Source organism: Fulvia fulva, chromosome 2 (genome assembly GCF_020509005.1).
Source record: "Fulvia fulva chromosome 2, complete sequence".
In the NCBI taxonomy this organism is placed as follows: domain Eukaryota; kingdom Fungi; phylum Ascomycota; class Dothideomycetes; order Mycosphaerellales; family Mycosphaerellaceae; genus Fulvia; species Fulvia fulva.
In genome coordinates this window covers 6,486,883-6,500,938 of record NC_063013.1, presented here as the reverse complement: position 1 = coordinate 6,500,938, position 14,056 = coordinate 6,486,883, and the positions used below count along the sequence as shown (strand labels likewise).

The following is a 14,056-nucleotide window of genomic DNA, read 5'->3' as shown; positions in this document are numbered from 1 at the left end:
GCTACGATACAGTAGAAAGTGACGATAGACGCGACGATGCAGAGCGACATGAGATGTAACGTGCATAGGCTAGCAGCGGATCACGGGCAAAGCTACTGCCACGCGCGATCTCAATATCCCTCAATAGGGCCTTGCCACGCTTCGTCCCCTAATCCGTGCTCCTCATTAGCCATATTCTCATCCCTCACCACACAATCCATCTTCTCCAACTCTCTGGTGAAGTAGTCCATCTCCTCTTCAATCATGCCCTTCTCGACTCCCATAACATCCGAAAAGTTCCTCACATTCCACCAATGTGTCAGCGCCCTCAGACTCTGCTCTAGTGGAAGCGCATCTTCCACAGTCCCATCGACATCTCCCACGCAAGCACCACCCATACCTCCCCCGCCGCCACTCAGCCAGTCGTCCCGAAGCTCAGCTGGGACGGAAAGCCAGACGGCTGTGATGATCTTCATATTACCCTGTCGCCATTTGCGGCCACAGAAGGGGACTTGAGATTTGAAGAGCTTGAGGGTGTAGTAGCGAAGAGGGTGGATGGGTATCTTGAGTGTCTTCTTAAGATGGTTCGAGCTCTTGTAGCTGACCAGGAGCAGGGCACGGTGGGTCTTGCGGCGAGTGATCTTCTGCAATACGCGAAGGTAGTTGATGGCGCTGAAGATGTTGCGGTAGGAGTAGCTTTTCAAGGGGATCGGAGGAAGTGGTGTTTGTGGATACCCGAGCTCATCGACCTCTGGCGGATGGGTGAAGTCCAGCATGTCCGCAATGGGAGACTCCGGCTTTTCTTGAGGCTCGTCTCGTTTCAGCTTGATAGGAGGTGGTGCAGCATCGTCTTCCGACTCTTCGGCCGCTGCATCGGGTGTATGGACTTCGGGCGACTTGGGCACGCCATGGCGTGAGTTGGTCTGGCAGAAGTAGAAGAAGTTTCGCTCGTCGCGGTCCAGCTTGTAGTGACATGCCCTTCCAATCTCCTGAGTCTGCCAGAGCTTCAGAATGAGCGGTACGTAGTTGGAGTCGAGCAGCAGCTGAGTCATGTACTCGTACTGTAGAATGTGCGATACCTTGAACCATTTCAGCAGTAGAAGCAGTATCGCACTCAAGGCCTTCGCGGTGATCTCCTGAGATCTGAGCTTATCAAGCTCTTCTGCCGTATTCTCGATGCCGTCGCTGTGGCCATTGACGCCGTTCTCAAGCGGCTTTGTCCCGTTAACGCCCGTCGTATCGTTGAACTGAATTCCAGCTTGCAGACCGTTCTGCCCGTTACCCTTAGTAACCAGATCAGTAACATTCTGCAGCACAGCTTTCAGTAGAACGATAACCACACTTTGCAGGTGTGGAAGCGAGTCGCGGTAGTAGTCGTTCACTTTGGTGAGTCTTCTCTGCTCGTCAGTCTGGGCGACTGGCTGACCTTGCTCAACAGTCTCCTCCGGCGCAAGTGTTGGCACCAGCTCAAAGTCGTCGACTTCAGGAAGGTGGCTCTCATCTTCGGGGTTCTCCCATCCTCGCTCTTGCTTCATAAAGTCAACGCGTGCTTCCCAAAGCTGTTTCATCGCCCATGTTGCCCGCATGCGCTTAGCGAATAGTTCAGCTGCTTCGAGGATGCTCGTAGGCACATCAGACCCTTCCCATCTTCTGCCGACTAAAGCATCTTGCAACTCAGTGCTCCCTTTGCCGCCCAGCTCATTGCTACTTGCATCAAGTGGTGGGTACAAGAAGGGGAACATCTGATTCGTCTGATAGTTTTGCTTCTTCCCGGCCTTACCGGGACCGGCGGGCGATGGTGGTGGTGATGGTGCTGGCGTGGCAATGTGCACAGGCTGATGCATGATCGAGCCAGTACCTACCGTTGGCGCCCCTGTAAACATTGCCTCGTTTACAGCAGCGTAGCTTGGTCTTCGGTGCTTGAGTGGAGGTAGTATGCTGTTGTTTTCTGGCTCCAATGCGAACAGAGGAGGTGGAGGTTGATATGCTGGGTACTTTGAGCTGATCTCTTGACGAAAGAGGTGATAGTCCAGGGGTGATGCAGTGATCAGTGGTTGCCCGCGAGTATCCTTCTCGTCGCGATGCTCCGTCAACGACGCTTTCACGCGCTCGACGTCTTTGATGCCACCAAAAGATACAAGAATGGTCTTCCAAGCCAGCAGTAGCATCTTTGTCAATGGCACCGGGGCATACTCGTCCCACCGTAACCGCGCGACTATCTGCGTGAGATAGTTGAGGAGATTCGGCTCGAGCGCGAGGATGTCGTCCCGCAGCGTCGCACTAGTTCCTGTAGTCCTGGCGACTTCGATGAACAGATACAGCAACGTCAGACTGCACCACAGCTCGAGGCTTTCGTCTGTTCTGCGGGTTTGTGGCTCGTTTCGGGGGGACATGTCCGAAGCCGCGGTCTGAAAGTCGTTATCACACACGCGTCTCAGCGTATCGTACACAGCCCGCAGACTACCGCATGAATGCAGAGCATCAACCATGGCAACTATCCATTGCACCTGCAAGCTAGAAGAGCCATACTCGTCAAGTCTGGATCCGCCCAGCTTGCTGTTATCGAACAGATCTTCAAGGGCACAACCCTCCTGGCGACCGGCAGTTTCCTCCCAGACACCGAGTCCGATATAGGTCAACACCATCAGTGCTCTGCTCGCGTCTTGCTCTTTCGGCTTGTCTTGCAGCACCTTGATCCATGTCTGTATGAACGACCTCCTGGCATCCTCAGTCACGTCCAGCCAGTCAAACTTGCCATCTTCCGTCGCCCTCCACTCATCGTTGAACACTGCTTTGCATCTTCGCAGCTTGGTATCCTCCTCCTCGCTGTAGCTAAGCCATTCTTCTATCTCGACTGGAAACGATTGTGCATCTTGGTAATCGAAATCATAGACCTTCTCATGTTCCAGCAGCTGCTGTTTTGGCGCTTGCTGGGCATTTGGGAAAGAGTTCCGGATCCTCTTCAGGTCAGCCAAGGTTAAGCTGTCCGGCGGCTCTTGAGGGAACTCCCCAGTCTCTGCGGGCTGTGCAGGAGGTGCTGGAGGGGGTTGTGAGGGCGGAGGCTGCGAGCTGTCACGCTTCAAAGGCGGTCGTGCTGGTGGAATGGCTCTTGTTGCTGGTAACTGTTCGCCAGCTGATCCATCCACCACAATTCCCTCTGCCTCTACTGTGTCTATACCAGACTTCACTGCCAATGCATCTTCACTTCCATTTGCGGGCTCGACTTCCTCGTCCACGGGTCTTATGGTAGGACTCGACTCTCCCGCTGCGGGCAATGCGGGATTCTCAACCTCATCCATGTTCGCATCTGCTGTGGCTCATGTCCAGTCACGCACTGTTGCTGATTGGTACACGCGCATTACGCATCGATGTAGTGCATGGCGTCCATGTTGATTGCTTCTGACGAAGGCATTGCCGTCTCTGTTGTGAAAGATCGAAGCAGCCGCTCAGTCGTGGGACGTCGCGTGGATGAGCAGGGATCTTGAAACCCTTGTGGCTTCGGTTGTGGCTGCCGTGTCTAGAGCCCTTCCAAATTCCATGTGCTCCTCCTCGCGGTCTACATCATCATGTCATGAGCGTCACGGAGACCGAAATCATCAACTGTGCAACGGTGACGGCTTATTCACTATGCTATAACGCTCGTCTACCACGAAGATTCAGTGCCTCCAAGATTCGAAGAGCAAGCAAGGACATAACATACAGCAACCAAGAACGACCCAGTCACCACACCACTCCCATCACCCATACCCATACCCATCAGGTCCAACACCGCAGAGCACAATCTCCCAGCACACACGCTCACCACCGCCCTCCCACTCACACATCATCCCAATTCAAATCCCAACAACCAAAGTCCATCCACTCTGGCCGTATCAAAACTGGTTCGTGCATCCAGCCCTCCTTAACATGAAACGACGACATCCAAACTGCCCACTCTCAGCACACCACATGGCTTCCACACTTGTCTCTGCTATAGCGAACAACAGCTTGTATCCTGGGCCGTTATTTGATCATTGTGATTTGCTTGGCGGATGGGACTTCACTTCATGCGGTCGGGTCCACTGTTCATACTGCCTTACGTAGTGTGCTGTGCGGTGCATGTGTAGGCGATTGTGGAAAGCGGGCTGGATTTGTTTAAGATGTAGGTTGAGTCTCGTCTCGTCTTGGGTGCTACAGTCCTGTTCAACTTCTTCCTCCCACTCACTGTCGTTCCATCGTGCTAGTCGCTCCTTTTACAAAATCCGACGTCTCTCCTTCAACCCCCCTTCCCTACTAATCCTCCACCCACCATGCACCCACACTCCCCCTTCCCAGCTCTAGCAGCCTTCACCCTCACCTTCGCCTCTACAGCAACAGCCCTCTCCGGCCAAGCGACCTTCTAAGGCGGCAACACACAGGGTGGCATGTGCTCCTTTTCCACCTACACCCTTCCCTCCGGCGTCTACGGCACAGCCCTCTCCGATAGCAACTGGGACGGCAGCGAGGCCTGCGGTCGATGCGTTAAAGTAAACTACGGTGGGAAGAGCTTGACTGCTATGGTGTGTAGTTCCTCAACCCCGTGCTGCATGAACTTGAAGCTGACGTCTTGAAAGGTGACGGACCAATGCCCAGGCTGTGGGACGAACCATCTAGACCTGTATCAAGACGCCTTCGTCAAGCTCGCTGATGCATCCAAGGGGATCATCGATGTTGAATGGGACTATGTTGACTGCCCTATCACATCCCCGCTCGAGATCAAGATGAAAGAGGGCGTGTCGGCCTATTGGTTCTCTGCTCAGGTCGTTAATGCGAACAAGGTCAGTCTCACATCTAATCTCTCATAATTTTCACAGCTAACCGAGTTCCCAGGCGGTGGCAGACCTGCAGTACAGCACAGATGGCGGCAGTACCTGGAAGTCTGGCCTTTCACGTCAACCCTACAACTACTTCGAGCTGTCTTCGGGGACTGGCAGCGACACTGTTGCTGTCAGAGCTGAGAGCATTGATGGTGATCGCGTGGTGGTCAAGGGCTGCAAAGCGACTGGAGGAAAGTCATACAAGGCTGCTGGGAATTTTTAAGCGTTATGCCGCGGGTCGGGTAGGCGCAATGGGCGAAGCAATGGGCAGATATCAGAACCAAGAAAACTTTCATTCATCCAGTTGCTATTTCCTGTGCTAGTCCTAGTACCCGTCCAAAGGGGCACATGCCGCAGCTCTCGCTACAGGAGAGATCGCGAGGAGTGCCGTTGTTGTTCGTTACGAGACATGAAGATGCCACATTGTCTTCGTGCCTCTTTTGCCTTTCTCTTAGTTGTCGTCAGGATTCTGCCCGATGAACTTGGTCTCCATGACACCTTGCACTTGTGGACCCTTCTTGATGACGGCGTCGGTGTGGTAGATCTTTGGCACTGGCATCTCCTTCGCCTTGAGATAGCCACCGGTGATATCGCTGATGAACTGAAAGTTTTGTTAGCCGATTCTCAGTCGTATTACAAGTCTCCACACGAGCACATACCTGTTTGAACTTTCCACTGTCCCTCACGTAGCAGCGACGGCTACTCTCAGCGTGAGCGACGAGCGACGAAGGACTTGGGAATCTCTTGTGACAGGCAACACAGCCCCAGACTTGGCGGATGTGGGCATGAGCCATGTGTACGTGAAGGTCGTATGGCGAGTCGAATCTGTGGTTGTCCTTCTCACAGCTCTCGAATGGGCACAAGTACGCCCCTTCGAACGCATTGTAGAAGATCTCGACTTGGTAGTCGGGTGAGGTTGGGTCCCACCAACGAGACTTCCACAGGCTAGTGTTGTTCTCTGCAGCGGCCTGCGCCTCCCGCTGAGCAAGGATCCCGCTCCAGTCAGCCGCCTTCGATTGCTTCTTGGGCTCCTTGGAGTATGGGAAGAGCTTCTCGGATGTCTTGGAGCCCCACGCTATGGGTTTCGCGGGCAGTGAGGCAGTGACTGTGGTTTTTTCGCGACCGAGGATCGAATCGCGGCGGGTTGGGGTCCTCGGAGTCTTGATTGACATACCTCGCATCGACGTGGACAGATCGGGCAAGTCTTGACCAGGAAGTCGTGGCCAGCGCTCGAGTGCTGCGCTTGGGGGTCCGCCTCGATTGTGGACATCAATGAGGTCGGACTCGGGAACAAGTGGCTTGTATCCTCCCATTTGAGCTTCGTCTGCTTGGTCGAGCAACGAAACACCACCTTCTTCATCTTGGTCGAGTGGGTCTAGATCTTCGTCACGATGAGCTTGACCGATACGGCCTGGGTTCTTGTCGTCCACGGTCTTGTTTGCGGCCAGGCTTTTGAGAAGCTTGTCTGGAGCATGCATGACCTGGCTGACGATGTACTTCTGGCTGATGTGACGGTGAAACTCGAGCGGTCGGATATTTGGACAGCGGTTCTGCTCAAGGTGGCGGATCATGAGGTACGCGCGGACGAAGTGTTGCTTGCAACCTGGACACTCGACATCCTGATCTGCTGGGTGGTCCTTGAAGACGGTCAGTATGATTCAACGCGAAGTCCACATGGCTTGCGACTCACGTGTAGGCGGTGGCGCTTGCGGCCACCGAAGCTCTTGAAGTCTTCACCACAGAATTCGCAGGCGATATGTGCTGGCGGATTGTCGTCTGTCGGCTTCTGGCGGCCCTCGATGAACGGCGCCATCGCATCGACCTTGTGCATTGTGAAGGCATCCCAGTCCTCGAAGTCGAATTGGCCAGGCTTCTTTGGTGGGCATGCATTTGGCGCAGCCTCTCGCTTCTTGGTGTCAATCCTGTCGCACTTCTTGCAGAAGAAGTGATCTGGCTCGTTGTGCTTGTGATGCTTCATGTCCTTCTCGGTCGCAAAGAGCTTCTCGCAGTGCAGGTATGGGTTGTCACATTTCACGGTGTGCCGCTCCTGATAGGTCTTCGGTGCTTCGAAAGTGACACTTGCACCTGTGCCAGAAGGACCGGCAGGCTCTCTCATGTCATAGAGTGGATCGCACCCCATGATGAAGAGGCGGTAGGATGCGGGAGGAGGTATTAGTGGCGTTTGTGTGGCGTGGTTGTTAGTGCGGTGTAGTGATCAGTGTGGTGCGGTAGAGATGGTCTGAACTTGTTGATTGTTGATTGTTGTTGTTGTCAAGCCGCAGAGAGCTTTTGATAAAAAAGCTGATGGTCAGTGCTGCCGCGCGCTGATGCAGGTGCGCCGTTCGCAAAGTGAGGCAAGAGCTATTCAGCCCTACAGCACATGCAAGCAGCACATTCTGCTATTGCCACTTCAGAGTGTATGGCCAAATGTCACGTTAAAGACTGCATCGACTGATGTCGAACACGAGACAAGAGTGCACAGGGAAAGGAGGTCGATACTTGCTACCTAGGGCCGCTGTGCTGCCTTGCTACATCGCCCTTGTTCCAGGTCTCTTCGGCCTTGGTACCAGGTGGCATCGATATGGGCACGCCATTAGCGCTCGGTGACCCGTTGGCATATGGTCTGCCTGGACCACTTCCGTTCGGATCGCCGTTCATGTAGCCACTTCTCCCTGCGAACGACTGCCCGATGTCGGCGCTCATGGGCGACTGCGTGAAGGTAGGACCATCGCTCTTCTTCGCATCCGCAACATTCAGCGGCAGCAGTGGCTCCTTGCTTTCACCTTGCTCTCGAGCTCGCTTGTCTGCCTTCTCGGCGTCTGAAGTCCTATCATACAGGTACAGTCCCACAAAAGTCAGGGCAAACCCAAAGCCTTGAACGCTCGTCATCGGATTGCCGAACCACACGATAGCAAACATGATGACCACCACTCGCTTCATCAAACTTGCCACCGAGTACGTAACAGGGGAGGTCATGCCGAGCAAGACAAAGGCGACCAAACTCTGCAAAAAGTGGAAGGTGCCGTTGAAGATGAACTCTGCAGCCAACGCTCCATGATCCAATGAGCCCGGTCTTTCGCGCAGGTCGATCGAGGCGTCCTGGAGAAAGTCTGCTGCTAGCGCAAATCCCTCCGACCAGAGCCAGATTGGGCATGTGAACAAGAACGCCATTGCCGAGGAGTAGCATAGCAGATTCAGCTTATCAGGCTTCCTTTTACCGATGGGCGCCATGTCTGCTTCTGCTTTCGCAGCCTCGTTGAAGATCTTCTTCGAGACGATATTTTGCGTGACAAAAAGTACAGCGCTGCCAAAGGCATATGTCAGGCCGATGAAGTCGCCTCCGATGTTCGCTGAGCAGGCCAAGATGACTCCAAGCGTGAGGGGTACCAGAGAAAGGTAGGTTGGCACAGAATATCTGATGTCGAGGAACACTCGATATGCCACCACGGTCATCAGGGGCGAAAGTCCCTTGATCGTATGCACCAGTGACACAGGTATCCTTGACATGGCGTCGGAGTTAAGGATATGGCCGCCGATCTGGAAAGCCGTGAGAGGTAGGGTAGCCATAATCAGCTCTCTATCAGGCCGGCGAATGCCATTCTTCAAGACGGGCAGGGCGTCGCGAACGGAACGATTGTGCTTCGCCACCCATGCCAGGAATAGGCACCAGAATGACACCAGCAGGAATTGTATGATCGTGAGGGTGACGGGTTTCGGCAAAGCAGTCAAGATGGCCTTGGACGAAGTGTTGGTCAAGATCGATGTCGCATACCAGAATCCGCAGAGAACCTGCCACATGTCAGCGCCTAAACCTTATGTACATACCATATCCTCTTCCGACGTACCACTAGTCGCAAGGACACCGGTGCTTTGAGCGACTCCGCAATTTCTCGCGCACTGTCGCTCACGCTGGCCTTCCTCGTTCTGACTGTCCTAATCGCCTCACTCAAGCTCTTCTGCCGCGACTTCCTGCCGCCTCCTAGCCTCCCATTCGCCCAAGATGACCAAGTCCTATTGGCCGGATCCCTCTGCTTGCGCGCAGGCCATCGCTCGCTCGAGTGCAGTCCAGGTGGGAGCCCATTGTACAGAGGTTTCGGACTCGGTCCACGTGAGATCGTGTCATCGCCTTCACTCTCAATCGCCTGGTCATCGAAGTCTGGGAACTTGAAACTGGTCGGCGTGGAAGCAGCAAAGTTGTTCGAGTAGGAGCGCCGGCGCTCGGTCGTGGTGGTCGTGGTCGTCAGGTGAGGCACCATCGCTGTGTGTGGGAAGCTACTGGTGTTCCCGCTCCATCACAACCTTCGCAAAGCCTGCGGAAAGGTGTCCTTCTGCGTGTAGATGCGGCTGTGATGTGTCGCACAGATAAAGATAAGTAGTGCCGTATCGGCTGGCGGGCGATCTAATCTCAACCCTGTGCAACGTCTCAACACAACCGTTGCGGGAGTTGGCGAATGTCTACAGCAAAGATCGGTTGCGGTATGCTGGATGGTGTCATTGGCGACGGTGGTGCAATGGCGGCCTTCCACACGCGGCCTCGGTGTGAGAAGGGACGATCCATGCAACACCGCGCCAAGCGAATGCTCGATCATCCACTCTTGCGTCCTTCGACGTGTAACGTTGCTGCACACTCAGATAGTCATGTCTCGAGAAGTCCGGGCATTACAAATATCGAAATGCGCAAGAAGATGTGAAGATACTTATACGTCAGGCTGAAGATACGATGTTATCGACCGGCATCTGGGCATTGACCAGCCTCATCCACCCGCAGGCTTCCATCATGCAGACATCCGCGGAGAGCGTCGCACCGACGACATTCACCTTCTCACAAGACTGGAGTGTTCTTGGACCGTGGCAGATAGGCACACGAGGCATGCACCAGCTTCCGACGTGATGAAATGCTCAACGCTCATGTCATGAACAGAGGCAAGCTGGGGATCTGATCCTCTCGAACGACTCGGCGGCTTTCGTGCTCTCGAATATAGCAGCTCAGCAACATATCGAACCTCTCTTGCGATCAATGGCACAATCGGCTGGACGAACCTGACTGCCGAGCTATCGACTTCGTCTCCAGAGCCAGGTCCTGGTCATGCATCTGCAGCATTCACGGTAGCATTCCCAGACGTCGAATGGCTGAACCTCACCCATGTATACGGCTGGGCTGCGTTGCAGTGGCAAGCATGGGCGAGAGGAGAGATCATCGTTCAGTCTGACAAGACCGAGCTTCTGACTCTGTACACACCTCAAATTCTCGAATACTGGATTGACGATGTGCACTACTTCGGAGCTGACTTCTACAGTTATCAGCGAGCGCCAGTAACGTTGCGGTTGACGCCGGGCTCCCACAAGATAGATGTTCGCATCGTGAGAGACACTCGCGCCATGGGAGGTGTTGGCGATCCTGTCGTTGCGGTGCAGCTTGATCTCAAGGCAAGTAGTGGCGGGCTGAAGCCAGCTTTATCGACCGGGTCGAACGTACTCATCTCTGACTTTGTGGGCGATGAGCATGATGCGGTGCTAGCCAGCCCGTTTACATCGATCACGGTCAGAAATGATGGGGAAGAGGTCATTACGATTGACAAGATTACAGCAAATCTCAACATCTGCACTGCAGAGCTAGATGGAGAGGTAACGCTGCTACCAGGACAGACCAGGCCGGTGTCATTCAAGGTCGGGTGTGTGAGTCCAACAGTCGGCGTGCCATTCTTACACTTCGACCTGGAGTATCACTCTGGAAGCCATGAAAGGCAGGTGCTTAGCGTCTCTGCTGGTGTGCGCATCGTAGGCATCCGAGATCCACACAAGGTGACTTACATGCATCCGGGCGGCATTGTGTCATACGCAATTCTCCGTCCACCTTCAAAAACTGCGGCTGGGCTAGCACAGGAACACGAGTCCTACCCTATCCTTCTGAATCTCCATGGAGCTGGAGTCGAAGCAGATAGCGATGAACTTCGGCACTCACTCGACGCCGCCGCAGATCTCAAAGCTTGGGCCCTTTGGCCGACTGGTGTAACACCCTGGTCTGGCGATGACTGGCACGCCTGGGGCTTTCGTGATGTCGAGGCTGCTGTGGGAGCGATCTCGGACTGGATTTCCCACATCGATTGGACTGGACCCGGTGTGGATCAAAACAAGTGGCTTGCTAGCGGACATTCGAACGGAGGTCAAGGAACTTGGTACACACTGCTTCACAGGCCTGACAAGGTCTTCGCTGCAGCGCCAATCAGCGGCTATTCATCGATTCAAAATTATGTGCCATACACCCTGTGGCAAGTGGCAGACCCCGGACGTACAGCAATTGTCCAAGCATCTCTGGGCAGTTACCGCCATGAAATGCTCTTGTCGAACGCGAAGGACATACCTGTTCTGCAGCAGCACGGCGGAGCTGATGATAACGTACCTCCTTACAATTCCAGGTTGATGGCGCAGAGGATTCAGCAAGCCGGTGCCGATAGTACATATGTTGAGATCCCTGGTCAGCCACACTACTGGGAGGGTGTGCTCACTACTCCACCTTTGAAAGAATTTTATGAGCAGCAGCTTGCGCTCTCAAACGGAAAGACTACCGGAGTGCCACTCAATCTGCGCGACTTCACCCTGACAGTGGCCAATCCTGGAGATACAGGGTCGAAGAATGGCGTGAAAGTGCTGCAGCTGGCAGTGCCTGGTCGCTATGGAAGTATTGATGTCGTGTTCGATCCACTCGCGGCAGCATGCGTCCTTACTACCACCGGTATCAAAATGTTCTTCTTGCCGTCGTACTTTCGAGACTGCAGTTCTGTCATCTTGGACGGTCAGAAGCTAGATTTACCGATTCAATCCATCGAGGACAAGGTCGAAGGCACAACATTGACATTCAGCGCTGGGCAATGGCGCACGGACTCACACACCGACAGCATCCCACCAGCCTGGTATCGTCGTGATCGACAGCTCGGCGCCATGGACGCAGTCCTGCGCACTAACGGTGCCTTCTCCATCGTTCAGCACACGAACAGCTCCGCAGCCTCTCACATCGCACTGCAAATCTCCCGTAACCTGTGTCAATACTTCGCTGCCGACACTACAATCACGACCGACTACAACTCAGCCCTAGAACATACAGGCAACATCATCAGCATCGCCATCGGCAACGACCTGCCTCCCAGCTTCTACAAAGAACATCCCATCGAACTCAGCTCGAAGGACGTCTATATTCGTGGCGGGCCGCGATATCATGTAGTTGCAGGTCGTGGCTTAGCAGCGATCTTCCTGAGACCATTGCCATTGGGACGACTTGAGCTTGTGGTCTGGGGCTCTGATGAGGCGAGCTTGCCGCTGGCTGCGAGACTTGTGCCGCTGATGGCTGGAGTTGGACAGCCGGACTTTGTGATTGCGGATGGGAGGATGTTGTGGAAAGGTCTGGAGGGGACTTTGGCTTTGGGGTTCTTTGGCAGCGATTGGGAGGTTTCGAGGAACTCGTTCTTATCTTAGTGGTCGTGTAAGACATCGGTAGAGCTCTCTGTGTTGTTCCGAGACTGAGCAGTGATCTGGTGTTATGGCTATGTATGAGCTACATCTCCTCTGTGCTTCGCTCCATCATCAAGTGACCGCACCTAACTCGACACCTCTACAACCCACTCTTCCTCACACAACTACATGCCATCTAAACGCCCCACCCGCAATCAACCCAGGCACATGCGACCTCGCAACCGGCCGATCCTCACTCATCTCCACAACCTCCACAGTCTGCAAACTCTCCACCAACACACAAACTTCGCATCCCCATCCCTCCCCATCAACTCCCCAACAACACCAACAACATCCCCCAACCTCACCCCACCCCCACAAAACCTCCTATACCTCTGCCCCGCCTTCGCCACCCCGGGATCATAATCCACATGCGTCACAAACGGCGCCCTCCCAGACCCTAACTCGTAAAAGCACCTAGTAAACCAAACCTCCAAGAACGGCGGCGACGCAGCTATCATTTCCCTCCAAGGCCCTGGAGCTGGGAGACGGGAGAATTGGGATCGGCTGGTTTCGAAGGTGAAGGTCCAGTGTTTTGGCCTCGAAGAAGAAGAAGAAGCTTCGAGGCCTAGGTGGTGGGTGGATGTGTCGAAGGGGTAGGCGCTGCCCCAGCTTCGCTGGTTTAGGAGGAGGTCTGGGATCCAGGGGTGGGGGCAAGAGGGTGGGAGGGCGTGTTTTTGTTGCCAGGCTGTGGAGGATGGGGCGTCTAGGGGGGTGGGGAGGTAGAGGCGCTGGCGCAGTGGGGTAGAGTGGTGGATTAGGGAGTGCCAGGTGCGGGTGGTGGTGCGGGATAGGATTATGGTTCACATGGAGCTCATTTCTTCGTAGTGCTTGTTGAAGGGGAGGGATAGCAGGATTAGTTCTAGGAGTTCTGGGATGCGGAAGACTTCGTCGGCTTTGTTGCTGTTGGAGGTGGCCATTGTTCTTGCGGTGTTTCGATACTGTTTGTATGCTTGTTAGTGTGATGTTCTGGCTACAATCGATATACTTCAAGACAGTTGTTCCATGAGTGAGGTGTAGCTAGTGCCTCCAGAGCTCGAAGCGCCACAGTCTCGGCCTCGGACAAGACCAACAACACTACCATCCGCCATCAAAGCTCCCTTTTATCCAACCGGAGCAGCTTTCCACGTTCGTCACGCAACTGTAAGTGCTGACATGCTCACAGGCGACCTTCCCTGCAAGCACGTGAGATCACCCTGGGGTGTGGCCATGGCAAAAGCGCACAGACTACCAGCCTTACTGATGCCTAACCAGTCAATGTCAACCTTCATCTCGGTAAAGATGTGCGATGTCTGCTTTTGTGCCTGACGCGAAAACTTCGCACGCTTCGTACCCTGGACTGCAAGAGAATTTCGTTTCTTCGCCGGACTCGACCGGGTTGGGTACTTACTGTTTCATTCGTGTGCCATGGGCGATGTTTCAAGATCGCATGGTCAAGGTTGTGGTGAGCTGATCGTGGTCATGACAAGGGAAGTGTGGTCATGATTGTCACCGAGATCTATCTTCGAATTCAAACGTGTTCATGATTAGACATTATCTGGAAGTGCAAACCTTGGCAAAGGTCAATACGCATAGTGGTTGCAGTGCTGAGAGCGGTTGATATTCTGCCCGCATACAGGGAACCCTCCGCAAGCCCAGATAGGGAGGAGCGGCTGGCTTGCTGTGACCAAGGCACGAAGCCTGCAGCCTGAGTTCAAGATTTGCGCTACGCTCGCCTCAACATAAATACCCGCCGT

The 14,056-nt window shown here is 54.3% G+C and overlaps 5 protein-coding genes across 5 annotated transcripts; 2 read left to right on the top strand and 3 right to left on the bottom strand.

Annotated features, from left to right (window-relative positions):
* Window positions 1-110: 110 nt before the first annotated feature.
* Window positions 111-3,278, bottom strand: CLAFUR5_03706 (Factor arrest protein 11; the record flags this gene model as incomplete). The annotated part of the gene is made up of 1 exon (XM_047902854.1): window positions 111-3,278. One exon carries the CDS (start codon window positions 3,276-3,278, stop codon window positions 111-113), a length of 3,168 nt encoding a protein of 1,055 aa, XP_047757964.1.
* A 1,104-nt stretch (window positions 3,279-4,382) lies between these two features.
* CLAFUR5_03705 (Expansin-like protein 1) lies at window positions 4,383-5,037 on the top strand (the record flags this gene model as incomplete). The annotated part of the gene is made up of 3 exons (XM_047902853.1): window positions 4,383-4,517; window positions 4,572-4,775; window positions 4,828-5,037. 3 exons carry the CDS (start codon window positions 4,383-4,385, stop codon window positions 5,035-5,037), a joined length of 549 nt encoding a protein of 182 aa, XP_047757695.1.
* Window positions 5,038-5,265: 228 nt separating this feature from the next.
* On the bottom strand, window positions 5,266-6,954 carry CLAFUR5_03704 (uncharacterized protein; the record flags this gene model as incomplete). Its single annotated transcript, XM_047902852.1, has 3 exons — window positions 5,266-5,415; window positions 5,474-6,451; window positions 6,505-6,954. 3 exons carry the CDS (start codon window positions 6,952-6,954, stop codon window positions 5,266-5,268), a joined length of 1,578 nt encoding a protein of 525 aa, XP_047757694.1.
* Window positions 6,955-7,316: 362 nt separating this feature from the next.
* CLAFUR5_03703 (Putative transporter) lies at window positions 7,317-9,070 on the bottom strand (the record flags this gene model as incomplete). Its single annotated transcript, XM_047902851.1, has 2 exons — window positions 7,317-8,603; window positions 8,660-9,070. 2 exons carry the CDS (start codon window positions 9,068-9,070, stop codon window positions 7,317-7,319), a joined length of 1,698 nt encoding a protein of 565 aa, XP_047757961.1.
* Window positions 9,071-9,591: 521 nt separating this feature from the next.
* Window positions 9,592-12,284, top strand: CLAFUR5_03702 (uncharacterized protein; the record flags this gene model as incomplete). Its single annotated transcript, XM_047902850.1, has 2 exons — window positions 9,592-9,682; window positions 9,736-12,284. The coding sequence occupies 2 exons, from the start codon at window positions 9,592-9,594 to the stop codon at window positions 12,282-12,284; spliced, it is 2,640 nt and encodes an 879-aa protein (XP_047757690.1).
* Window positions 12,285-14,056: the final 1,772 nt, after the last annotated feature.